Source organism: Carya illinoinensis, chromosome 7 (genome assembly GCF_018687715.1).
Source record: "Carya illinoinensis cultivar Pawnee chromosome 7, C.illinoinensisPawnee_v1, whole genome shotgun sequence".
Lineage (NCBI taxonomy): Eukaryota > Viridiplantae > Streptophyta > Magnoliopsida > Fagales > Juglandaceae > Carya > Carya illinoinensis.
In genome coordinates, this window is record NC_056758.1 from 38,944,657 (window position 1) to 38,970,718 (window position 26,062).

Genomic DNA, 26,062 nt, shown 5'->3' on the forward strand with positions numbered 1-26,062 from the left:
ACCTCTTTTTTTTTTTTTTGGCCCCCCGTTAGCAGCATAAACGTGCTTTGCTTTAATCTTAAGTCAAGCTACATTCGCATCATTTGAATCTAAGAAATCTTGCCACGCAGTCATTTATAATCAAACCGATGTTTGAGCTAAGACTTAATAAAAGCTAAGATTTAGCCAAGAATTTAATATACCAATCATAAAAGTGAAAAGCCATAATCACCCATGCCTTGTGGTTTTGAGCCACCTATATACTCACTGAGATTCCCCATGAAGGAGAGCAACCAAAGAACCTTGCCAGAATTGTAAGATCAAGAGCTCTCAGCATGAGTGTAAGAATCAATGAAGATGATTAATTTGGTTATGAACCCAAATTCATAGTATCTAGATTGATGTGATCCTCAAGTCATTCACTACTTCCATAGTCTCTTGATCAGCTTTTTCTGGGATCACCTCATTACTGTTCAAGAAACTGGGTTGATTTGTTGATTCCAGAAGTCTTGCCCACATCCTATCTGTTAGCTTTACCGTATTTTGTGTCTCAGTCACACGCTGCAAAATCACGCCATGCCATTCATAGTAAGGCTTAAGTTATCAATATAACAGAATGAAAATTCACTACAGTAGTAAAAAAAAATTGTGGAAGAACAAAATACACGTTTTAGCGCGCACTAAAGAGCATACAACTGGGAGAAAAAATCACTAAAATAAATATAGATATACAGAATTTCAGATAAAAGGGAGAAAACAATCGCGAATAAAGCTATTAGCTCAAATCCATCGTTGTTAGTGTGACTCATTACAAGAGAGAATTTGGAAGGGAAAAAAAAAAAGACAGAGCTTACAGCAATTGGAATATAAGCATGACTGCTGTTTACAGGTCCAACGGTGAAACCAGTATATCCAGCCATGGCCCCATGAACAGCACTCTGAGCAAGAAGAGTACAGTAGACATTGTCTGCTGCATTACTTGGAATAGCTCGAATCATGTATGTTGGATCTGTAGAGAAAATGCATACAAGTTTAATTAAAACATAAAGAATTTAGAAAAAATAATATATTTATACAAGGGATTAGGACAGAGTTGGTCCCATCTTGGTTGCTGAAAATGTGCAGAGACTTCAATGCAACTCAATTAAAATGTCAAAAGCAGTTAAAAAATCAGAAGGAATAATTGGGAGAGAGAGAGAGAAATCTTAGTGCAATACTTGTAACATGGCAAAAATTAAAGCGTAGCTCTCACTATAATTGAGGGAAGAGAGATCACATGACTGATGATTTTAACATGAAAAATAAACAGAAAAATCTCGTGTAAGTTATGCCCAAGTACAGAAATCTTATCAGTAGGCCTCAACAAAACGAAATTAAGGCATACCACCCAATGAAAATTATCACATGTAGCATTGACGATTGTTTATGCATATGGTTAGGCTGTAGAAATCTTGAGAATGTGTTTAATAATGGAAAGTCACAAGCGGCTAGTGAGATTTCTGTTGTAGAGAAATATAAGACACAATGAGAAAAGGCACAGTATTTTCTGCCAAAACCTAATAGAAACCATGTTTTGCGAAGAAGAAATTACTAAAACTTCAGTGAGCCAAATTTCCAATATCTACCATCAAACCCCGATGAGTTCCTTCAAACAATTTTCTGGATGACTGTTTTTATATTTTACATGGCTACTAGTTATCTGACTTCCACACTCTGCAAAAAAAATAAACCCTTGACAGGCAAATTGAATTTTCTGACATTCCACACCAACGTAGGACTATACGAGGACTATTAGAAGAATCAGAATCCTCTAAGATTCCAGTGCATTTTAAAAAGCAAGCAAAAGCCAAACTCTGTTTTGGAAGGTACCTATATACTTCATATTTATGGCCATCTTCCTCACGTTTGTAAAATGATCCTGTAACACATACATTACATAATTAATATCATAAAAGATATTAGAGCAAAAGAAACATCATTTCCAACTTCATTAAGGCTTCGTTCATTTTCACAAAACTTTTCATCTCATCTTATTACAATTTTCCCAAAGTTTCACACAAAATAAAATAAACAATTTAACTTTTTCAAATTCCAATACAAAAATAATATTAAAGCAATATATTCTAATAATATTTTATTCAACTTTCAATTTTAATCTCATCTCATCTCTGAAAACAAACGAGGCCTAAATCAAGAAAATGCATCAAATCATATAAAAAATTATGCATGAAGCAGCAAAACTTTTCTCAAATTATGCATCAAATGAAAGAGAAGATGCAAAGTTGACTCGAAGTGCACAATGAGGTTGCAGTATCTGACCATTTTTTCCTTTTCATACCATGTCTTAAATCTTCTTGGATTTATGGGGAAAAAAAAAAGATTTAAAAAAAAAAATGCTGGGCTTTCCTTTATGTTAAGTGAGCAAAGATAAGCATTTGCTTCCAATATTCAGGATAATAAGCAGGAAGTATCCAGAACCCAGTTCATGCCAGAGCATATAAGAAAATGATCTACACATGATTCTAGTGTTTGCAGCAATTTGAGTGAGCAAAGATAAACATTTGCTTCCAATATTCAGGATAATAAGCAGGAAGTATCCAGAACCCAGTTCATGCCAGAGCATATAAGAAAATGATCTACACATGATTCTAGTGTGTGCAGCAATGTTACTGAACTTGAAATGCAATGCACAAAAGGTGGCAGGCTGCAGCTACTTCATGCCAAATCATGACTAATTCTCCAACATTGATGGAAGTGATCCCAAGGAATTTCTTCTTTGGGGGAGTATGAAGTTATAGATTCTCGATCATTGAATTAGAGTTATATACTTTCTTTTGTTGAATCAGTTTTTGAAACTGAATGTAAAATTCCAACAAGAAAGGCAACAAATTAAATACTAAAAGATGGATGATAATAATATATGTAAAAAATAAAAGAATTCTGATAACGACTGCCAGTGGCGGAACCAGTAATTGTTTTTAGGGGGGCCAACTTTTCTATCGTGTGACACATTAATGCAAAATAATAAAGGATTTCAAAATTAAAAAAACATAACTATATATAAAACTAGATCTCGATTATTTGCTACATAGACGTAAAAATAAAATTCTAAAAACACAAATTAATATACGTTTTAGATTTATGATGATAATGTTTCATGGAATAATATTCATCCATTATAATTTTTGTAATCAAATATTTAGAATTTATTTTTTTTCATAGAATCTGTCAAGTGATCTTTTAGAAGGCAATCTTTCATTCTAATGTGTACTCTAGTTTATTAAGTTTCATGTAAAATCTAGATATTTTCGTGTCATATTAAACATATAATGATATAATTGAGACCTTAAATAAAATTTTTCTTGCTCAATGAACTCGAAGATAAAACCTCTCAACTATTTTTCATATAGATCATCAACTTTAAATGATTTTTCTTGTAGTTTCACTTTGGATTCTATATTAAGAACCCTAATTTAAAAATTTAAAAAAAAAAAAAAAAAAAAACCTTTGGGATTCATATTAATAAATTTATTATTTCTTCTAAACTTAGTTTAAATTAATCTTAGTGAGGCTACATCCTTGAAAATAGATAATATATCAAAATTTTGGGACTATAGGAAAAAAATTGGAGAGACTAGATATATTGAAATTTTAGAAAATTCTAGAGAGCATATGCGGATTATATATATATTTTATGTTTTGGGGGGTGGGGGGGGATGGCCCCCCCTAAGCCCAACGTGGGTCCGCTACTAACGATTGCTATATACCGCATACCAACATATGTGGCCCATAAGTGTCATGCAGAAAGTCACAAATGAAGATGAAAAACATGAGCCAAACAAGAATTTAAAATTATTAGCTGCACCTTAATCTTTTGAGATAACCATAGACCAACATCTAGTAATAGCCTGTTTCCTGATGCATCTTTCTCATCAATTGGATGCAACTCCCGAGCAAGATAATCCTGCCCTGCTCCTTCTGCTAACACAATAACTATATGTCCATTTTCTTTAAGTCGCTCTTCAACAAATTCAAAAAGTCCACCCCGACCCTCAAAATAGAATGGGGATTCTGGAATCAAACAACAATCCTGTTACATCCCATAGCCTACCATTAGTCTTGCAAACCATTTATACCATGAAAGCAAAACACAACCACCATATAATTTGCTTACCTTTCAATAAGTAGAGAAAAACTATATTGAATAAATGGCAAAGAAATATGTTATAAAGAGATAAAAGTGGAAGTAAGCTCTAACTAGTCAAAAATGCCACCACCTCTTAAACAGGAAATGAGCCCACAACATAAAATGCTGTACTAATTAAAGGTTGACCAAGTTGGGTCTCCTCTATTTGATTATTTCCACAAACTTGAATGAAGATGCAACCACTTATTTACATAAGCTACAACTATCCCCCCCCCCCCCAGCGGCAACACAAAAAAAAAATTCCAATTGTAACAATTATTGCCAGTTATTTCAGTAGGGTGAAACAGGAAATCAAGAAAAGAAAAGCAAATGTAAGAGAGCAAAAAATGAAAAATTTGCTTCACCTCATTGATTCACATTCATAGAAAAAATTTAGTTTTGATGGTTAAAGGTGAGATAACCCAAGTCAACAAAGCCAATAAATCTTTTTTTGTCAAATCGGATCAATATCTTAACCTTGTGTTCTCAGCGAAGTTTATCATCAGTAGATGTTATTTCCTCAATAATTGCTTCAGGTGTAATCGTCTTCGTCTTCTTCTTTCTTTCTTTTTATAAGTACTTCAGATTCATTCATCTCTTAACATGATGCATTTAAATAGCAATAAAGCGTTATGTAGCAACCCTTAAGATCAAAAGGTATATGATCATTCGCTTTGTGGTGGGACTAGGGTTTTACCACGTCTCGACTTGCCAAAGTTGCATACATGGCAATGAAACCTGCAAAGAGAATTTCCGTCAAGCTTTATGGCAAGAATATATAAGTAGGACTGCTCCCTCTCTCTCAGATCAGAAGAAAGGAGGAAACAATATAACACTTGCCGTCCTATAAATTGCCACAGATCACATCAAGTCTGACCAAACTTACCACTGTATCTGCCCATAAGCTTAACTATTCCAACTCCATTTTCCACACTTTCGACCTCCACATGTGCAGCATTAATGGCTCTCTGAGCTTCTTCAACAGCAGTGTCAAAACCAAAAGATTTGTCTATGACCTAAAGAAAAACATGCAAAATTATGACACTTGATTGTAAAGAAGAAAACCAAATCCATTTTTTTTCTTCCCTTTTTTAGGGCATCCCAGTTAGGAGAAACCCATCTTCTTATATAGACCATCCTACTTTCAACTGGGTGTTGCATAAAGGTACCAAAAAAATAGATCAAACCCGTAATGTGTGTGTGTCGGTGTGTTTCTTTACAAGCACACCAAAGTGACTCACTGTGTTGAAGTGACTCACCGTGTTGTGTTTTGGGTTATGAAAAATCTGTGTGTAGCTCCTAGTTCTAGAGACCCGAAAAATGGAAGGAGGAAAAAAAGGAAAAGAAATTCCATTGTGGAAATAATGCTATGGGATCCACAGAGAAGTTGCTTGTGAACTGCTTTTTCTTTTCAATAAGATTCAGAGAAACTGAGATTAAATGGAACTAGAGAAGATTTAGCCAATAAATATGAAAAGGCTAGAATGCAAAGAGAAATTTTAGTAGACATTGAAGGTTTCATTCTCTTCTTCCAATCCATTTTCTCGTGAGTCAAAAGGATATCCAAGGATCAATTCACCATTAACAGTAACTTGTTCTTTGGGTACACCAATAACAGAAAATACCTTCAAATAATTATGGCCACAGGATATAGAGAATTTAAAAGAAAAATCTATATAACCCATTCATTTAATGGAACCATTTAAATTGGAACTCTAGATCTATGGCTTCAGCTATTCATTTGACATCGTTGTTGGTGAGTAGCAGAAGATATAATTACCCAAATAAGGTTTGGTCAAAATAACTTACAGCAATATCATTATCAATTGTCTTTGGAATCCCAGCAACTGCCACTTGAAGGCCACGTTTCTCAACTTCCTAGATAAAAATTTGTTCATGTTATACATCAGACGCTGAACACATCTAGATTGACAAGCAGCAGAAGTATATAAGCAAATCATGTTATAAAAACAAATCACCTTGAAAATTAGATCTGCTCCCTTCTGGGTTCCATCACCACCAATAATGTACACCTACAGCCCCAAAAGAGATCACAATTTTCATATCAAACTCCTTTATTATTGGGTATTTTTTTCCAATCCATCAATAACTCAAGCATCCCAGGTAGTCAGGAAAAAATATCATATGTCCACCTGATTTATTCCCCGGTCCTCAATGTTATCAACTATCTTATTGGTATCATGGCCTCCTCGTGAAGTTTGAAGGAAGGTGCCGCCGCGCTTATGGATATCATTGACAAGTTTAGGTGTCAAACTCACAGTATTCTTAGAGTAAAAGCCTCTGTATCCTCCCTGATTCAACAGTACCAAGGGAAGGCAGATAATTGTTAACTGCTAATACAGAAAATGGTGAAAGGTGATTATCATGAATGCAATTCATAAAACCGACTCCACTGTTTTGTCTACTTTCAATTTATCACCACTCGAATGAACCAAACAAGTTAATATCATTCTTTCACAAAGGTCAACCCCGGCCATCAGGGGAACACATCAAAGCAATTGATTCGAAGAAACATGGGTTATCAAGCAACTGCAAATTGAAATCTACTAATGGTATCTTTTTTCTTCTTCTTCAATTCCGCACCCCCTACCCTTCATCTTTTTATTTCACAATTATACCAAAATTTATTGTCCCTATTGACAAATAAGTAAAATTACTCAAGTAGCTGATCCATCAAACCAGCTGATCAAGTAAAGCAACAACCATAATTTCAAGCACCGGCTCCCCTACTCTAGTAAACCTAGGAGTCCATTCACTTATGTCAGACCAAGCAGGGCAGTCATCTAAGTCTAAGTCAGAAAGGAGCCCGAGCCAATTGGGTAGAGTTCCAACGAATTGGACCAAGAGACAGAAACAAAGGGGAAAAAAAACCTATAACTAAAAGATAATAATGTGAAAGGCAGCTCTAGGACTAGAGCTAGGTCTTGACACTACAAATAGTGAGAAAATATCATGTGTTTACTTGGCCCAAAAAAAGTGTTATGCGGAAATTAAGTTTTAAAAAAGTAACAATTACTCAACTGGGTAATTTAATCTACATTAATCTCACCTCAATCCCAAGTATGTCATCAACTCCATACATGTAGTTCAAGCCATATACTAGCTCTCGAATCACTGTATTGATCCCCGGGCATAAACCCCCACATGTCACTATGCAAGCACGCACTTCTTCTGACTTGAAATAAACCTAACATTAGACAAACCCCTTATCAGCTTTGTTTGTGATCCCACTACAGATATGAAAAGAGAAAATACCTTTTCTCGAGGACCTGCACGCCGAAAATGTACTCCTCTCGGACTATCTTTTTGAACGACAATCTGGAGGCAGTTTCATATTAACTTGCTAACTATCACAAAAAAGTTGGAAATGTAAACATGAAATATCGCTAGTTTTACAGTAATATTTCTATTATTCACCCTTTTCTTTTGTATGAGAAAATGCGGCGCTTACATTTTCTGCGACTGCATCTTCAGGGGTTACAAAAGTTTGCCTGAAAAAACAAAAAAATCACAACGTATAAAGGCCAAAGAACAAAGAGGATCGTTAACTTAAACAGTAACACAAAGTAGCAGAGAACTCCATGTAGAAGTAAAATTACCTGACGATCGAATAAGCTTTGCTGTTTTGCAATGGATTCGGATAGGACTTGAAAGATATAAATAAACATAGCTTGAATCAGAAATAAATAAACAAATATATTTTTATTAAAGTTGGAAAGAAACAACGAACAACGGAATCTAACAGGCGGACGAAAATAAGAATACAAATCACGTATTACACAAACTTTTTTTTTTGTAAAGAACATTAAAATACACATAAATTTCAGATTAGGTAAAGCAAAAGAAAATGAATAAAAAGAAGAAGAAGAAGCCCCGCTATTAAAAAATTGTGAGAATTACAGGAGAGAGTTACCAGCAAACCGGGGAGGAAATCGGTCAAGTGAGGGACGTCTTCGAGAACAAAGCCGTCGCCAGCAGTTCCATTGGAGGATTGAGCCTTTATGCGGCAGTTTTGGCGCGAAATCAGCGGGTTCCGGAAGAAGTTTCTGGATTTCTTGGAATTGAAGTTGGGGAAATTTGGGCGTGGCGGAGAGGCGTGAGATTTGAAGGGAATTGAAGATGGAAGAAGTAAAAGATCCATTGAAAACCCGAGAGAATTGATCTTTGCGATCGCTTGAACACCAAAAGCAAGGAGGAAGGGGTCGTTGTAATATGGTTGGATTCCAGTCAAGAGTGCACAATAGACTTGACTTGTCTAAACTGGTTTTTTTGTACTTCTCCTTTCTTTTTACCGTTGGTGACCGACCCCTGTACATTTTTCTGATCCGCGGGAGATACGTTTTGTTGGGCAATCTGAATCGGATTTGAAACCAAGATCTTGATATTCGAGTTCTAAGATCTTGAGAACAATAAATAAAGAGTTTTGTTATGTATAAATACAATCGCGTATTAATTTATGTATTAATATTAATTTATTTATATTTAAAATTTTAATTAATACTGTTTTCAATAAAATCTACTTTTTGAACAATCACATTATATTAATGTATAGATTAATACACAATTATACTTGCAACAATATTTTTCCATAAATAATTACAAACCCTATAATATCCGTTTCCGCTTTTATTCCTATGTTCTTGTAGTTCATAGCTGCACTTGTCGTTGTCCAGGATATTGAGATTGGTTGGTGGGATAAGACAAAATTTTCAATTATCTTATTCTTATAATTTTTTTAAATTTTTATATAAATTATAATAAAAATTCTACATTTTCAAATCTCTATTTAATTGTTTTAAATCTCAATTTATCATTTTATGAACATGACTGTGAGAGATCAAGCGGTTGGATCTGTTGAATAAGTATCCGGCCGTTGATTCCACAACGCTGATATCTATATTAATTTCGTAATGGTGATAATGTGCCTGAATAATTTTGGAGTCAAACTCCTTTTGCATTCATACATGGAGACAACAAGGATTCTTCGATCAACTCATGTATTTGCCCTCATAATTAATTCAAATTCAGACCTTGCTCCAACATTAATTGAGCAAGTTAGATCCAATCTACTTCACTTCAAGTCTGTTTGATACCCTACAAAATAACGGGCATGTATCCCCAGAAGTATGGGAACAAAAGTTACTACAAGCGTTGTTAGAGTAGAATTGACCAATATATATGTATATATAATGTACCGTTTGTGTTTATTGGGAGCGTTTGTACAAATACATTAGAAGGATACCAAGAAAACAAAATTTCTTTTAACTGCTTGCATAGTCACAATTTATGCGAGACCATGCCGTGTGTTGAGAGCATCAATCCCTTCAACCTACAACCAACGGAACTTCAGAGAGAGAGAGAGAGAAAAATTAAAAATTAAAATTAAAATTAAAAAATAAATAAATAAATTAGTGTGGCAGAAATTTGTGATTCTTGGCAGCACATCTCCTGTAGTTTACCTTAAGGAAGCTTGCGGCCCCGTCTGTGGTGTGTATACATCTAGGAATCAGGCTTCTAGGTGAGAAAATGATCGATCATATGCTGTATAACATCTGCACCTTCTATATGCATGCTTTGGTCTTTGACCTGTAAAATGCGAAGGATGGGAATTTGCTCCTTTAGAAGGATGACAGTATGTCACGGTTCTTTATGAAGTTTTCAGTGAAACCACATTGATTCATAAACACCTCATCAGAAATTACGTTTTGTGTGTGTGAGACCTCGTTGCAAAATCAGTCCATCAAGAAGTAACAATACTATCGAAACAGCAGAACATTTGTTCAGAGCACCGATGAGAATTTTTTTTTTTTTTTTTTGGGGCGGGGGGTACATGTAGATGAACTCAGGATTGAATTCCCGATGCTTCAAAAGAACTCACATCTTGGTTGCAAACGAACAGACATACCTACACATTCACACATACCCACATAAACTGAATATGCTCGCGGTCTGTGTTTGTTTGGGTGCATGCGTACTGGAGAGAGAGAGAGAGAGAGAGAGAGAGAGAGAGAGAGAGAGAGCTACCTGAATAACACTATGAGCAGCAAACCTCTGTCTGCAGCTGTGAAAGCTAACATCTACTTTGTCCCATGAAACACGAGATAGGCCGGTCACCAGTTCCTCTGCACAATGTAAGACTGAGAAAACATTGAAAGAAATTGATAGCATCCAACAGAGTGAGGAAACAATGATGTAACCAGAAAAGGAGCAAACACCTTAGCCTTGTACAACCTAATGTGTTTTCATGCATAAAATGGGGTAATCTCCCCTCCCCCCATGAAACAGGATCATAGTAGCATCTTTTCTAAATTAAACTAGCATCAGATCCAAACACATGCATCGGATTTTGGGTAGTCCACAAATTTACAGGACACAATCTTAATTCTTAGATCCGGACTACATTTAGTGGCTGACCAGGGTTAATGCACTGTAACACATTTATAAATATCCGTGAAGTCCCCTAGGAAATGAAGCTCCAATATGTATATTTTTTTATAGGTAAAAAGAAGTTTTATTGATCCATGTAAATAGGCAAAGCCCAAGTATATAGGCAGTATACAAGAAAGAGCCTAATTACAAAACTACGACTACTGATAGTAGCATACAAATCATTTAGACTCGTTCCATCCCATACAATAGAAGAGGCCCAAAGCACCAAAATATGAAAGAAAAAGTCCCTAAAACAGTCCGGGGAGCATTCCCTATTCTCAAAACAGCGGCTATTTCTTTCGTTCCATGTGCACCACATTAAACATAAAGGTACCATCTTCCATACTGCAGCGATCTGACGATTGCCCATAATCCCTCGCCAACAAGATAATAGATCTATCACCCTCTTAGGCATGACCCAAGGAATACCAAATCTCAAGAAGATTGCATCCCACAATACCTTAACTACTTCAAAATGAAGAAGAAGGCGATCTGCTGATTCACCATTATGTTTGCACATATAGCACCAATCTATTATGTAGAGTCCACGCTTTCTTAACTTGACGATTGTTAAGATTTTACCATGGGAGGCCACCCACCCAAAGAAAGCAACTTTGACGGGAACATTGCTCCTCCAAATGCTCTTCCAAGGGAAGTCATTGAAGGAGTGGATCAACAAGGCTTTGTGATATGAACAGACTGAAAATTTCTTGTTCCCTGTGCAGGTCCAAAGTAATCTATCCTCCCTTTCGGCCATTAACTTCAGCGCATATAACACTCTGTAGAAATTAGTGATTTCTCCCATCTCCCAATCCTATATAGCCCTAGTGAATCTCACAGACCAAGTAATGGAATCAAAATTATTGCACATATTATCAGTCACGGAAGAGCCTTGATCCAACGCAATCCTATACAGAGAGGGGAAAGCATTTTTCAAAACCACATCCCTGCACCAAATATCATGCCAAAATTTGATCCTCATGACCCTTCCCACCTCAAACCCATAGTTGCCGAGAAAATCATCCCAACCCTTATGGATAAGTTTTCAAACTCCCACGCCATAAGCCCAATGGCTTCATTAGAACACCAACCTCCCCATACACTCCCATATTTGATCTCTAAAATATTTCTCCAAAGAGCATCTCTCTCAAGGTGAAAACGACATAACCATTTACCAAGAAGTGCCTTGTTGAAGGTTCTCAAATTTCTTAAGCCTAACCCACCACAAGACAATAGGGTGCATACTCTATCCCATTTGATAAAATGGAATTTCTTTGTATCCTCTAGCCCTCCCCATAAGAAATTACGAAAAATCTTTTACAGTCTATTCGACACCCCTGCAGGCACTGGAAATAAGAAAAGAAAATACGTTGGGAGATTGGATAACGTACTCATAATAAGTGTGATTCTCTCGCCCTTAGACAAGTAAATTCTCTTCCATCCTGCCAGTTTGCCTTCAATTTTCTCAACAATCCCTTCCCACATTACCTTAGAATTACGAGGGGCTCCCAATGGAAGTCCAAAGTACTTCATTGGCAAGGATGTGACCTTGCATTCCAAGATGGCAGCCACCTCCCCTAAGTTGTTGACCGGGCCAAAAAGGACTACTTCCGACTTTAATAAGTTCACCTTAAGGCCAGATACAGCTTCAAAGCAAAGTAGAAGTGCTCTGAGGGAGCGAATTTGATCCAGATCGGGGTCACAAAGAATGAACGTATCATTGGCGAAAAAAAGATGGGAAACCGTCAAGCTTCCATGAATAGAACCACCCACCGAGTAACCTGAGATGAAACCCATATCCACCGCCCTTTCCATCATTCTGCTTAACACTTCCATGACAAGAATAAATAAGAGTGGAGATAATGGATCCCCTTGTCTCAATCCCCGAGAGATGTTGAAGAAACCTTCAGGAGTGCCATTGACCAAAACAAAGATTTGACATTTGTAATACAGTGGTTGATCCACTGACACCATCTTGCCCTAAAGCCATACCTACCAAGAATATACAACAAAAAGTCCCAGTTCACATGATCAAATGCATTTTCCATATCCAGTTTACACAATATACCTGGAATACCAACTCTGACTCTGTTCTCTAGACATTTGTTAGCAATGAGGACCGAGTCTAGTATTTGCCTTCCTTTCACAAAGGCATTTTGTGACTTCGAGATGATCTTCCCCATGACCTTGCTCAACCGCTTCACTAATACTTTAAAGATAATCTTGTAAACCCCACTTATCAAACTTATGGGCTGGAAATCATTCAATTCCACTGACCTTGCCCTCTTGGGAATAAGTGCGATGAAAGAGACATTAAAGCTCTTCTCAAAATTTCATAAAAAAATGAAATTCCAAAAAAACCTTCATTTATGTCCTCTTTAACAATGTCCCAACAAGTGTGAAAAAAAACCATTGGAAAGCCACCTGGTCCCATGGCTTTATCTTTGTTCATACTTTTTAACACACCAAACACCTCTTCTTCTTCGAAAGGCCTCTCCAACCAAGCCGCGCTTGTGTGGTTGATGGAATCGATAGCTAGTCCATCCATCTTGGGCCTCCAAAAGTATTGCTCTGTCAAAAGCTTATCGTAGGAATGGACAATATGGTCCTTAATAGCGTCTCTGTCCGATATAACCCTGCCCTCCTCATAGAGGACCTCTATGGCGTTGTTCCTTCTATGGGAGTTTGCGACTCTGAAAAAACTTTGTGCTCCTATCCCCTTCCTTCAACCAACGCGCCTGTGATTTTTGCCTCCACGAGATCTCCTCCATAAGGGAAATTTTTTCCAGCTCAACGACTACAGTCAGTCTTCTTGTCCGATCCTCAATTGATAACACCCTTTCCACTTCTCTCTCATCAAGTTGCTACAACTCCATAAAAAGTTTGTCCCGCTGGTCATTGATGTTCCCAATGACTTCCAAATTCCATTTTTTGAGATCATTCTTCAACGCTTTAAGCTTCCTTGCTAGAATAAAACTAAGAGTGCCTGAGAGCTGATAGGAGGCCCACCACGAGCGGACTTTTTCGACGAACCCATCCACCTTTAACCACATGCTCTCAAACTTAAAGTATCTCCATCCCTCCTGAAGACTGCCACAATCTAGCAATAAGGAAAAATGATCCGAGCAAAGCCAAGCAAGCCATTTTTTACACAAATTGGGAAAGTGAATCTCCTAGGAAGGAGCGACAACGAACCTATCTAGCCTCGACCAGGCCCTTCTGTTTGACCAAGTGAAGTCTCCCCCTGCCAAAGGAAGATCCACCAAGCCTAACTCAAATAGAAGGGCTAAGAAATCAGTCATAGCTGAGCCCATGCTAGAAGCCCCTAACCGCTCGCTCGGAAACCAAGTGATATTGAAATCTCCCCCGATACACCATGGAATATCCTACCAACTACATAACCCAGCTATCTCGTCCCAAAGAAGTTTTCTGCTACTGTCATCATTTGGCCCGTAAACTCTTGCAAACCTCCAAACAAAGTCATCATCCACATTCAAGAAAGAACATGCTAATGAAAATTCCCCGACGTAATCCTCCACAAAGTTAACTGCTCTCTTGTCCCACATTACGAGGATACCCCCTGAAGCACCCTTAGAGGCAAGGGTGGTTCATCCTGCATAAGAGCAATTCCACAAACTTCTGATGATGTGCCTGTCAATAAACTTTAATTTTGTCTCCTGCAAACAGATGACATCCGCTTTCCAATCCCGTAATAAGTTCTTCACTTTAAGGCGCTTGTTTGGGTCCAATATTTATACATGGAGAAGGTGTACATGATCACATGAGAGGGTATAGAAATAGATTTTGTGTAGTTATACCTTCAGCTGTAAAGGTTTTTAAATAATCGCAACAAACATTCTTCATTTTATCCTCATGTGAGGACCATATAAGTTGTTCAACAAGTGTTCACACTCACTCTATCCAATATTTTTTTTATTGGCACTAGGTGTCTAGGACAAAGTCCCGACTAATCCCAGGGGTGCACAAGCTCACAGCACCATATCCAATCCTCCGAATCTCACTAATGCCCCCATGAACATAGACCTTGGCTGTCCAACTATTAAGCCAAAGATGAAGGTGCCCAAACAACACCATATTTTCTCATCAAAATTCAATGTACAATATACAAGACAAAGAAGTCATTAGAAATTCAAAAATTAAATTATATCAAACAGTCTCATTAAATTTAATACTTACACTAGTGTTTCTACGCATGACTCAGCAAAAAAGTTTCGCTGCTACTTTTCAGCTCTGTCAAAAAGATCCTAACTTAAAATTAAGTTATCTGCACATTTATAACTTGCTAAAAACACAAGATATAAGAAAATAAAAGGTTGTATTCAACAAGATGCAAATAGATATCAACGGAAATAATAGTCAATAGCACATGGTCGGTTGAAAAGCAAGCCTATTAACAAAACTAGTGAACTAGTTACTAAAAAGTAATTAGTATAGAGAACAAGAACAGGAACTTTTTTCCCAGAGTGAACTCACAAACCTTCAAGCTTGTCAGAGCCATCATCTTCAATTGAAGTAGACTCACAGTGCTCATCATCATAAGCCTTGCAGTGTTCTTCATATACAACATGCGGATATTTTTCATTAAGAGTATCCTCCCACTGATAACCAAAAAATGGCTAAGTTATTAAATTACAATCAGAATATATAGCGTCTAGCCACAAAAACAAATTCAAATAGATAACAATACCTTTGGAAGATCACTATTACGCCTAATACATGATGTTCTCCAGCCCACGATATCTTAACAATGTTTCATAATGGAAAACAATGAAGATAAATAGACAGTTCATTTCGAGAAAGTCCATATTAGGTTAGAGGGGAAAAAGTACTTGTGACCATGAAAACAGGATACGGTCATAGCCCACATTTGAATAAGCAACCCGATGCCTGAATGCACGCAATGCAGACCTGCATGATAAGTTTGTTTTCCGTCCTATTAAGTACATACTTAGATCAACTGATGGGGCATCTCATTAAACTTGGTATCATTCAAGATATCAGTATCATAAAATGGATGCAAGTAGCATACATGAAATAACAGTCACCATAATCTTCTATCATGCGTTTAAGCAACGGAGGCTTTCCTTCATCATCATCATTCATAAAAAGATGTTGACCTGTTCTCCTAAATATCAAATGAATAACCAAACTTGCAAGTTTCTCAATAGCAGTTACACCGAAAAGAAATGGTACCTGCAAAAGTTAGTTTTTTAAACGACAATAAATTGGTCAAATCAATCTCAGAGACCAAAAATTGACAATAAGGAATATCAACACAGCTGTAACAGCATCCAACAAAAAATGGATGCTCCCATTCACGAACCAATTATTGTAAAATCTTGTGCTTATGCTGCCAAGTGGATCGTATTTACATCTTGTGTACTTGGGTAATGCCTTTATTGGGCTATTTTATAAAGACTTCAACTTATATAAAAAAGAAAGCATTATTGAAGATGTGTAGTAAATTAAAACTTCACTATTTTAGTTTTTCTCCTTCAGAGATCCTTTAATTCTATGTAGTGCATCGAGCCCCTCACGTCCTCTCGCAGGAGAGACAATACGGAAGAGACGTGTAGGACAAGTTGAGGGAGATGCAGGAGCAGTTGGTGAATTTGCAGAGGGAGATCGTGAAGGTGGTGATATGTGTCGGGGCTTATAAGGAAAATGATCGAATGGTGCGTTTTGGGGGAGGAAATGGTAAGTTTAAGGGGCTTTCAAAGTCTTCATAAAGTGGGCTGGGCCACCAGGCCCGTGGGGCCTCAAATGGCTTTAATAACATACAATACGGGCTAGGCCCAAGTAAGCCCAGATCTCAAGTGACCAGGAAAGAATGGAGGGCTCGGTCAGGCACTGAACCGGGGCCCTCGTAGACGCAGGTGCTACCGGCGTGTCACCTGAGGGTGGTGGACACGCCGGAATCTTCATCGGGCCGGCTACAGAAGACGCCGGAAAAGGTGGTGGTGGCGTCGGAATCTGGTTTGGTAGCGCAGGAGAGGCCAATAGAGTTGGTTGAGATCCTCCCTCCTCCACCGTGCGTCAATCCTCCTCCAAGAAATGGACAGAAAACGCCGACGGAGTGCAGGGGGGGTGATAATGGTCCGGCGAGGCTATCTGAGATGCACAGTGAGGTTACGTTGGTGGGTAACAGTGGGGATGACACGGTGATGTTCTCTGAGATTCATGGAATGGGGGAGTTGGTGAGTATCAGCGAGCAGAATCCTTTTTTGGGTGTAGATGAAGCTGTTAGTGATGATTTATTCCTCTCAGATGAGGAGAACCAGATAGGGGAAGTGGGCTTCGTAGTTGGAGATGAAAACTCAGAGGAACAGATGGAATTTAGAATACAGAACCCGATACCATTGAACTGTTTGTTTCCAGATCAGTCAAATGCCTCAGATTGGGTGTTCAACACAGTGAAGGATACGAGGAGCAATTCATGGCCTTACTCACTGCCATTGAAGCGAGTCATCAACAACATAGGAAATCAGACTCAAAGAAACAGCGGGAACAGGTTAACCTGGTCCATGAACTCTGAAAGTAGTAATAGCAGGGATAGATCAAAGGGGAAGAGCGTGGTCTATTCCAAATGAAGCCAAAAATTGTCTCGTGGAATGTTCGTGGTTTAAATGAGGGTAGTAAGCGTCTTCAAATAAGAAACTTGCTTCGAGAATGGAAGGCGGACATAGCGTGTTTACAGGAGACGAAGCTGAAAGTAATTACTACAAAAATGGTACAAAGCATTTGGAGTTGCGTACATGTGGATTGGGTATATTTGGCAGCTAATGGGGCCTCAGGAGGTGTATTGGTGATGTGGGAGCAAAGAGTGGTTGAGAAACGGGAGGAATTCATTGGGTCATTCATGGTAGCATGCTCTTTTAGGAGTGTGTCAGATGCATTGTTGTGGGCTTTTGCAGGAGTTTATGGTCCTAATTTAGACTTTGATCGTAGACTGTTGTGGGATGAACTATGTGGAGTGCACAGTTGGTGGGATCTTCCGTGGTGTATTGGTGGGGATTTTAACGTAACAAGATTTCCCAGTGAGTGCTTTGGTAATAGAAGATTGCGACCTGCAATGTCAGATTTTTCAGAATGTATTTTCGAGTTGAACTTAGTGGATTTACCAATGGCGGGGGGTACATGTACGTGGGCAAATAATCAGACGTGGTCACGATTAGATCGCTTCTTAATATCCCCGGAGTGGGAAGCTCACTTTCCGGAGGTTTGGCAAAAGAGATTGACTCGACTGTGTTCAGACCATTGGCCTATTATGTTGGACAGTGGGGGGATCCAAAAAAGAAGCCGTTACTTTAAATTCGAAAACATGTAGTTGAAATCGGAAGTTTTTGTGGATAGGGTCCGAGTGTGGTGGTCTTCTTACCAGATACAGGGTACTCCTAGTTTCATTTTTGCGAGAAAATTGAAAGTTTTAAAACAAGATTTGAAGATTTGGAATAGTCAGTCGTTTGGTAACATAGGAGAACACAAGAAATGTAAGTTAAGGGAAATTCAGGAACTGGACAGGCTTCAAGAGTCCAGATTGTTATCTCAGGAGGAATCAGATCAAAAGTTAGTGCTGATGGCAGCTCTTGAGAGGACCATTTTATTAGAAGAAATTTCATGGCGCCAAAAGTCTAGAGCTTTATGGTTGAAGGAAGGAGATCGAAGCACTAAGTTTTTTCACAGGGTAGCCAATTCTCATAAGAGATTTAATAATATTGAGATGCTGAAGATTGATGGGGCTAACTGCAACAATGAGCTTGTGATTAATAATCATGTAGTTGATTTCTTCAAACAGCTACTAACCGAGCAGGAAAGGTGGCGGCCCCGGCCTGATGGTTTGCTTTTTGATGCAATTGAGCCAATGGAGGGTATCCGATTGGAGAGGCCTTTTGAGGAGGCCGAGGTTTTTGATGTGGTGAGAAAGATGAATAAAGACAAAGCCCCGGGTCCTGACGGGTTTTCTATGGCTTTCTTTCAAACTTGTTGGGATGTGTTAAAGGTGGATCTCATGAAGGTGTTTCAGGAATTTCATTCGGTTGGAAAATTTGAGAAAAGCCTAAACGCCTCTTTTCTCGCTTTGATACCGAAGAAAGTTGGGACAGTGGAGATCAAGGAATTCCGACCCATTAGTCTGGTAAATGGGGTATACAAGATTATTTCTAAGGTACTGGCGAACCGACTTAGTGAGGTTGTGGGAAATATCATTTCGAAGCCCCAGAATGCTTTTGTAAAAGAGAGACAGATTCTAGATGCGGTCCTTATAGCAAATGAATGCCTGGATAGTAGATTAAAAGCTGGCCAAGATGGGATTATCTGTAAGTTAGACATGGAGAAGGCGTACGACCATGTTAATTGGGATTTCCTCATTTACCTCCTGGAGAGATGTGGTTTTGGAGAAAAATGGCGATCTTGGATCCGTTGGTGTATATCTACACTGAAATTTTCAGTGCTGATAAATGGAAATCCAACAGGTTTCTTCGACAGCACGCGAGGTTTAAGACAAGGAGATCCGTTGTCCCCGTTACTCTTTGTTATTGTGATGGAGGCTTTGAGTAGAATGATCTCAGCACTGGTAGCTAATGGGCGGGTGTCTGGTTTCCCGATTGGATCCCTGAATGGGGGTTCAATTAATATTTCTCACCTATTGTTTGCAGACGCACTCTAATATTTTGTGAGTCTGACCATAATCAAGCCCGAGTTTTGAAGACTCTTCTACTTTGCTTCGAAGCTACATCGGGTTTGAAAGTGAATTTGAACAAATCTGTGATGGTGCCCATTGGAGGAGTACAACACCTCAGACAGTTGGCGAATCTTTTGGGCTGTAAGATTGCCGCTCTTCCCTTGACATATATTGGTCTACCGTTGGGGGCAACCTCGCGAGCGGCTTCGGTGTGGGATACAGTGATTGAGAAGGTAGAACGCCGTCTTGCAGGTTGGAAGAGAATGTACCTGTCAAAAGGAGGTAGGACTATCCTGATAAAGAGTACACTTTCTAACCTACCAACTTACTACTTGTCCTTGTTCCCCATTCCTGCTAGTGTGGCACTCCGGATTGAGAAACTTCAACGGGATTTCTTGTGGGGTGGTATAGGCGAGGAATTTAAATTCCACCTAGTCAAGTGGAAGAAGGTATGTAGCCCTCTCTCTAGTGGTGGTTTGGGCATCAGAAATCTGAGAACCTTTAATCAGGCGTTACTTGAAAAATGGTTGTGGAGATTTCATAAAGAACCAGAAGCTCTATGGAAGGTGCTGATAGAGAGCAAATATGGGGGTTTATGGGGGGGTTGGTGTACCAATGAAGTGAGAGGGGCATACGGAGTGGGGTTGTGGAAACATATTAGAAGAGGGTGTGAGGTTTTCGGTGGCAGATGTCATGGTGATAACAGGAGGACACATCCAGTGGAACATCACTTTTAGTCGGGCAGCAAATGATTGGGAAATGGACAGCTATGCAGCCTTTTTCAGTATGTTGTACTCTTTCAAACCGAATAACCAGCATACCGACGTATTGTGGTGGATTCCTACAGATAAAGGAGTTTTCTCGGTTCGCTCGTATTATAAATCCCTGTCACATGAGCCCCCTGTTCAGTTCCCTTGGAAAAGGATTTGGAGACACAAGGCACCCCTCAAAGCAGTTTTTTTTGTGTGGACCGCTTCTCAGGGCAAGATCCTCACAACGGACAATTTGAGAAAACGGAGGGTGATTATCGCAGATTGGTGTTGTATGTGTAGCAAGGGGGGTGAATCGGTGGATCATCTTCTACTGCATTGTGACGTGGCCAATTGGTTATGGAACAAGGTTTTTAGTAGACTGGATTTGGGATGGGTTATGCCCGAGTCAATAGTGGCAGTTTTGGCTAGTTGGACAGATTTAAGAGGCAATCAAAGGATCAAGGCTGTATGGAAGATGATTCTTATATGCATCATGTGGTGTGTGTGGCAGGAGCGTAATGATCGGACCTTCGAGGACAAAGAGAGATCGAGGGAGGAACTAATAGCTTTCTTTTTTAGAACTCTTTGTACTTGGGCCACAACTGTTATTTTTAATGGGCCACTTCATGACAGCCTTGTATCTATACTCCCTACGTAGCTAGGGCATACTTTTGTACTTCATATGGCTTTTGTCTATTCTTTCATTAATACACTTGATTACTTATAAAAAAAAATATTCTATGTAGAAAAAAATAACTAACATTTATACCATATATGATCCTTTCCCTGACACTTCTAAAACATGAACATCAAAACGTCAATAATGGCAAAAAAATAATAATAAATAAAAAACACAAAGACATGCACACTTGTACACCAACACCAAAAACAAGTTACAAACTTTCCTCCATGTACAGATTCCATTTTGCTCATGGACTCCATGGTCCATGAAATCTGCCTGGGAAAGTCAAATTAATTACCCAAAGCAATGTTGAAACATATCCAATCTAGCTTCTAAAGTCGATCAATTTCTTGTCATAAACACGAAAGTAGTCATTCTTAGAGCTCTTTCCCACGGAATGCTCCTTTAAATTTTAAGATATAGTGCATAAAAATGAAAAACCCAAAAGTGGATATAAGCCACAACTATGCAATCCATAACCCCAGCCCAAAAAAAATAGAACCCACAGCCTGCCTCGCCAATCTTTAGAAAGACAAGTCTATTTTTAACTTTTCAAGAATGAACTTAAAACCGCGAACATGTCAAAAGGAAACATATCCAGGGTAACATTAAAGGTCAATCACCCCCCCCCCCCAAAAAAAAAATCCCCAAACAAGTCCACAATTACAATGGCAATTAACTGCATATTGAAAATGGACTATCACTTAAGGTTTGATAGCATATCGTACTTCAGTACATGCCTAGCAGAGGAGCTAATGACTTTTGAAGTTACAAAGTTTCTCAGATTTTCTGTTTATAAAAAAAATCTCAGCTTTCTCATTGATAAAAATCGACACCTTGAACAGTTAAAAAAAAAAACCATCATCCTGTGATCCAACTTTTCTAAACTATCAAAGGGAACCCCACCAAAACAAAACAAGGAATTATGCAATCTCCACAAATCCTTCCCCAGGCAGAGTAGTGAAACCATAATTTCCCCATCCCACCCGCAAGTTGGGATAGCACTGCAATAACAACAAATCTTATTTCCTGATAATACAAAACTTTTGAACAATTAACTTCAACGAAGTTAAAAATCATAACGAACAAATTTCTTACCAAATACAAACAGATATGGTACCTGCTTATGACCCCTTGAACCAAGATGAGGTGTAGCAGATGTGATGAAATTCATAGCCTCCAAGCCACCTATTGTACCCCTTGAATCCTCTTCAGATCTATTAGAAGATGAATACTCCAGATTTTCCCTCTTAGGTGGTCTGTACAATCTCCCAATAGCATATCTTGCCACAAGTCCTCCCACAGAATGTGCCACAAAGGAGATCTTTCGTAGATTTGGCTTTCTTTGGATGACTTCAATGACCTAGAAATGAAATGTTCTGTTAATGATGACATAAAACATAGTCAAAGCTTGCTGTCGGCTAAGTAAGCAGACTTTGTTAATTTCAAAATATCAGGTAGAACCATTCTATATCTGTAATTCTAACAATACTACCAACCTCCTCAGCTAATCGCTCTCCCATCACATCCACACCATCTAGAGTCAATTTAGACACATTTCGTTCACTGCCTGAAAAAACAAAGTTAACCAACTTAAGTAAAATATGAGCAAACATTTTTCAAGTCTGAAAGACATCTCGAAAAGCAAATCGCTTAAAATATCAATATTCTATCAATTTCATATGCATCAAGACAGTTCTGACTATCCGAATCAATAAAGGGGTGTGAAAAACCAGAAAGATCAAACTTTTGACAGGTCAAACAATTTGAAGCACTACATTAAGACCCAGTTCCATATTAATCAGAACAGTACTAAATTTAAAAGCCAATTCAGCAAGCCTCGAGAATAATCCAAGGACAAGAGGGAATCCGTGTCTGAACATGACCAATTTCAGTATACAGCAGTCCATGCTATTGCCTTTAGAACAATCTGATTACTAGCACCAATTACATATCTAACGATTGCAGTGACATGTTACTGAGATTCCATAATACAAAAAGATGATAAAGAAAAATAAGAACGTAAAATGGAGGAAAATGCAATTTTTCTAGGAAACAAGGGTGTGCGAAAGGATTTGAGACTTTGAGAGCCCAAGCAACAGCGGGGACTAAGCAATCTAGCATGCCGAACACCAAAATTTGGGAGGCGTAGGAAGGCAGGAGACAGGATGCACTAGGACTCAGAACTCTAGTATGCTGAAAAAATTATTATTATAACTTTTCTATTACTCCTCCATTCCAATTAGAAGCATGATACGAAAATACTTTTTAACTAAACCACGAAATGCTCCACAAGAGGACGGAAATTTTTTTTGTCCTTCAAATTGAAAGCATTATATATATATATATAAATATTGCTTACAATGAACAAACACTTTATCAGGGAGCACTTTAACAAACTGCTCTGCTGCAAACTTCCAATCTGTGGCACTTCACAAAAAAATATAAAACCCCTATCAGCAATCAACAAAACTGAGTTCCCAAATGAGAAGTGCATTTTTGTATAAGAAAAGATAAGAAGAAACAGAAAGTAAATGAATTCCAATTCAAAGAATCTCCGCTACATGATTTTCTTCCTCTGATTTAAAACCAGCACCTAAAGGAAGAGTAGAATGAGTATTCAATGGTTCTCTTCATAAACTTGAACACAAATATGTATTCCAGTCAAAGGCTTGAAAATATGGTCATCAAGCACTTATAAAAAAAATATGGTCATCAAGTTCATTTCCTCCCAATGTTTTTCTATATTCTTTTCTGAGTTTCCTCTTTCCATGCATTTTTTTACAAACAACCAGATTTATAATTCAAAGAGCAAGTCACTTTATACAGTTGTGCGGAGTCAGATTCGGGTATGCATTTAAATCATCGGCCCTAGTAACACAGCCCAAACTGACGGGTTTGGTTTTGCTTTTTCTTGGGTCAATAGGTTGGTTTGGCTTTTTGGATTTTCAGGAACCAACGGAACTGAAATTTAGATTGGATATGTTATATATTTAAAATAAAAATGATGTACATTTAAAATATCAATACTTGTTTTTTCTTTCTCATTTATTAGTAATCTAGTAAGAACAATGCTTTTAGTTTAAACGCTTAAAGATGTGAATAAATTATTAAAACAATATGATTGAAGGGCAATAGGAATAATTTTTTTGCTCAAAATAATCGACATTGTCACTGCCCTAATCGACAGACAAGAGTCAAGACCATTTCATACCAACCACTAGCAGGTATGTTTTGATTTTCTTCCTTCAGTGTGATCAATTCGATTCAGTACATATCCAAACCGATGATGGTGATTTGATTCAGTTCCCGACCATGTATAACTCGGGACCAAAAAAGTATTATAAAAAGAGCCAAATTGTATACAAAATGATCGTCAAGAAAAAAAGAAATAGCCAAAAACTTCGACTATTACGCAAACTTCTTTAGATTGTTAACGCATGTTCTAAATTATCAACTTGCTCCGAGAATAATGACGAAAACTTCACGCATTACAAAAGTCAAAATTGAAATTCCCTTCCAAAATGGACAAAAACAAAGAATATACGTTGAAGTGTCCAAAAATGACACGCAAAGTACATGTTTGATACTTGTATATATAAATATATGTATATATATATATAAAATGTCCAAAAATAACACGCAAAATAATACACAAAACATATATTTAGCAAAGTTAACCTTTAAATTCGAAGTTATAATTTAAAAATAAAAATAGAAACATAGCAAATCTTCTCAAATTCTGAGATTATTGGTTTCCAAAAAGTAACAGAATCAAGTACCAACATCAAAGGAAAAAATAGAAACAAAAGTGAAGGGGAAAAGACGGACCATTCACCATAAAGACTCCAAAAATATTTAAACGAATGGAAAAATAATTAAGCTACCGTCAAGCATAACCCCGTGCAATTCCAGCTCCTAAAAATGATACAAAACAAATCAAAAATAGAAAGAATCTGACCTGCCGAGGATTCCATTAACCAAGACAACGAGATGATCGGCGGAAGAAGAATCAGAGTCCTTACAGCTCCACGATTCGTGGCCTCCATTAACCGATTCTGAGGAGCACACTCCGTTCTCTACGGCGCCGTTTTCCATGGTAGAATCCACCGCTCAGCAAGCCTCAGCTAAAGTGCATTGACCGAGATCAATTATGAATCGATAGGGATTCAGCGATAGAACGAGGTAAATACGGGAGCCGTGTGGGGGTGCATGGAGATTCTCAAATCAGTGGGAGAAAGTGCGAGAAAGCGAGGAGAAACGAGATGGCTGTGAAAGGTAGGTGGGTGGGAACTGCAGAGAAAATATGAAAGGGACGGAGGCCTTGGAGCGAAGGGAACCATAGCGGGAGGGCCTATAAATGGTCTCTATAAATAATTACCACGTGGCGAGAGGTTAAGGAATTGAACTTTAGGTGAAGGCTTGGCTTAGATCCTACCAACGGTGTGCTGTGCTGTGCTGTATTTGGGCGGGGTTAATTAGTTGGCCACAACGTCACCGACAATTTATATAAAAATATTTTCTTTTTAATAATAAAGCTATTTAAAAAATATATATATAAAATTTATACATCCTAAAACTTATGTTGCTTTATTTATTAATTATTTAAAATTTATTTGATTTGTTTTGGTATGTTGATTTATTTTTTTTACTTCGGCCTGGTTTGCATTTCTATATATTCTAACCTCAGCTTATTTTAATATTTAAATATTATAAATATAAATATTTGTTATTTTTAATTTTTTATTTAATTATTATAATTTTTCCTAACTTCTAAACAAAATATAAAAAAAAAATTAATTTTTTTTTAAATTTCAAAACAAAAATTATATTAAAAATTAAAAAAATTCTAAACATAAGTCCACACACTACACTTTTTTTTTACCAAATGTTTGATATATGGATAATTAGTAGAAGAATTTAATTACTTTAAGAAGAGTAAACTTAAACAATTTTTAAAAAATAAAAAAATATATGGTTTGTGGTGTGTGGGTTTATATGTAACAAAACTCTAAAAATTCTATTATAACAATATTTTAATTTTATAATATTTTCATATAGCTTTTTTTTTTTTCCATTCTTTCCAAAATCTTATCAAAATCTTAAGTCAAATAATTTCATTATTATACACAAACTAATTCATTACTATTCACAAATCATCTCATCTAATCTCACTATCAAACTATGTCTTAATTTATTCGTTTTGTTCGTAAGTGATGATGATGGAATTAAGTAGTAATATACTTTAAGATTGATCGATATCCTTTTATAATTTTTAAGGGGACTTCACATTTATATAGGATATATAAAGT

At 37.5% G+C, this 26,062-nt stretch overlaps 2 protein-coding genes across 9 annotated transcripts; both read right to left on the reverse strand.

Annotated features, from left to right (window-relative positions):
• Nucleotides 1-28: 28 nt before the first annotated feature.
• Nucleotides 29-8,573, reverse strand: LOC122315807 (ATP-dependent 6-phosphofructokinase 4, chloroplastic). Its single transcript, XM_043131976.1, has 14 exons — nucleotides 8,100-8,573; nucleotides 7,786-7,832; nucleotides 7,638-7,677; nucleotides 7,442-7,504; nucleotides 7,236-7,373; nucleotides 6,319-6,477; nucleotides 6,145-6,198; nucleotides 5,975-6,043; nucleotides 5,052-5,181; nucleotides 4,863-4,903; nucleotides 3,845-4,069; nucleotides 1,849-1,897; nucleotides 834-988; nucleotides 29-540 (listed from the first exon to the last, which is right to left on the reverse strand). Exons 1-14 carry the CDS (start codon nucleotides 8,325-8,327, stop codon nucleotides 373-375), a joined length of 1,566 nt encoding a protein of 521 aa, XP_042987910.1. The 5' UTR covers nucleotides 8,328-8,573; the 3' UTR covers nucleotides 29-372.
• Nucleotides 8,574-9,166: 593 nt separating this feature from the next.
• Nucleotides 9,167-25,098, reverse strand: LOC122315808 (putative lipase ROG1). Of its 8 annotated transcripts, none has more exons than XM_043131979.1 (12): nucleotides 24,712-25,098; nucleotides 23,113-23,180; nucleotides 22,250-22,320; nucleotides 21,871-22,113; nucleotides 15,666-15,829; nucleotides 15,489-15,544; nucleotides 15,324-15,376; nucleotides 15,114-15,234; nucleotides 10,211-10,323; nucleotides 9,889-10,091; nucleotides 9,646-9,772; nucleotides 9,167-9,530 (listed from the first exon to the last, which is right to left on the reverse strand). In XM_043131979.1, the coding sequence occupies exons 1-10, from the start codon at nucleotides 24,846-24,848 to the stop codon at nucleotides 10,029-10,031; spliced, it is 1,089 nt and encodes a 362-aa protein (XP_042987913.1). In that variant the 5' UTR covers nucleotides 24,849-25,098; the 3' UTR covers nucleotides 9,167-9,530; nucleotides 9,646-9,772; nucleotides 9,889-10,028. The 8 variants fall into 8 exon arrangements, with proteins under 8 accessions (XP_042987913.1, XP_042987915.1, XP_042987916.1 ...); XM_043131981.1 differs by having other exon boundaries at nucleotides 10,211-10,308; nucleotides 24,712-25,095; XM_043131982.1 differs by lacking the exon at nucleotides 9,889-10,091 and having other exon boundaries at nucleotides 23,113-23,172; nucleotides 24,712-25,097.
• Nucleotides 25,099-26,062: the final 964 nt, after the last annotated feature.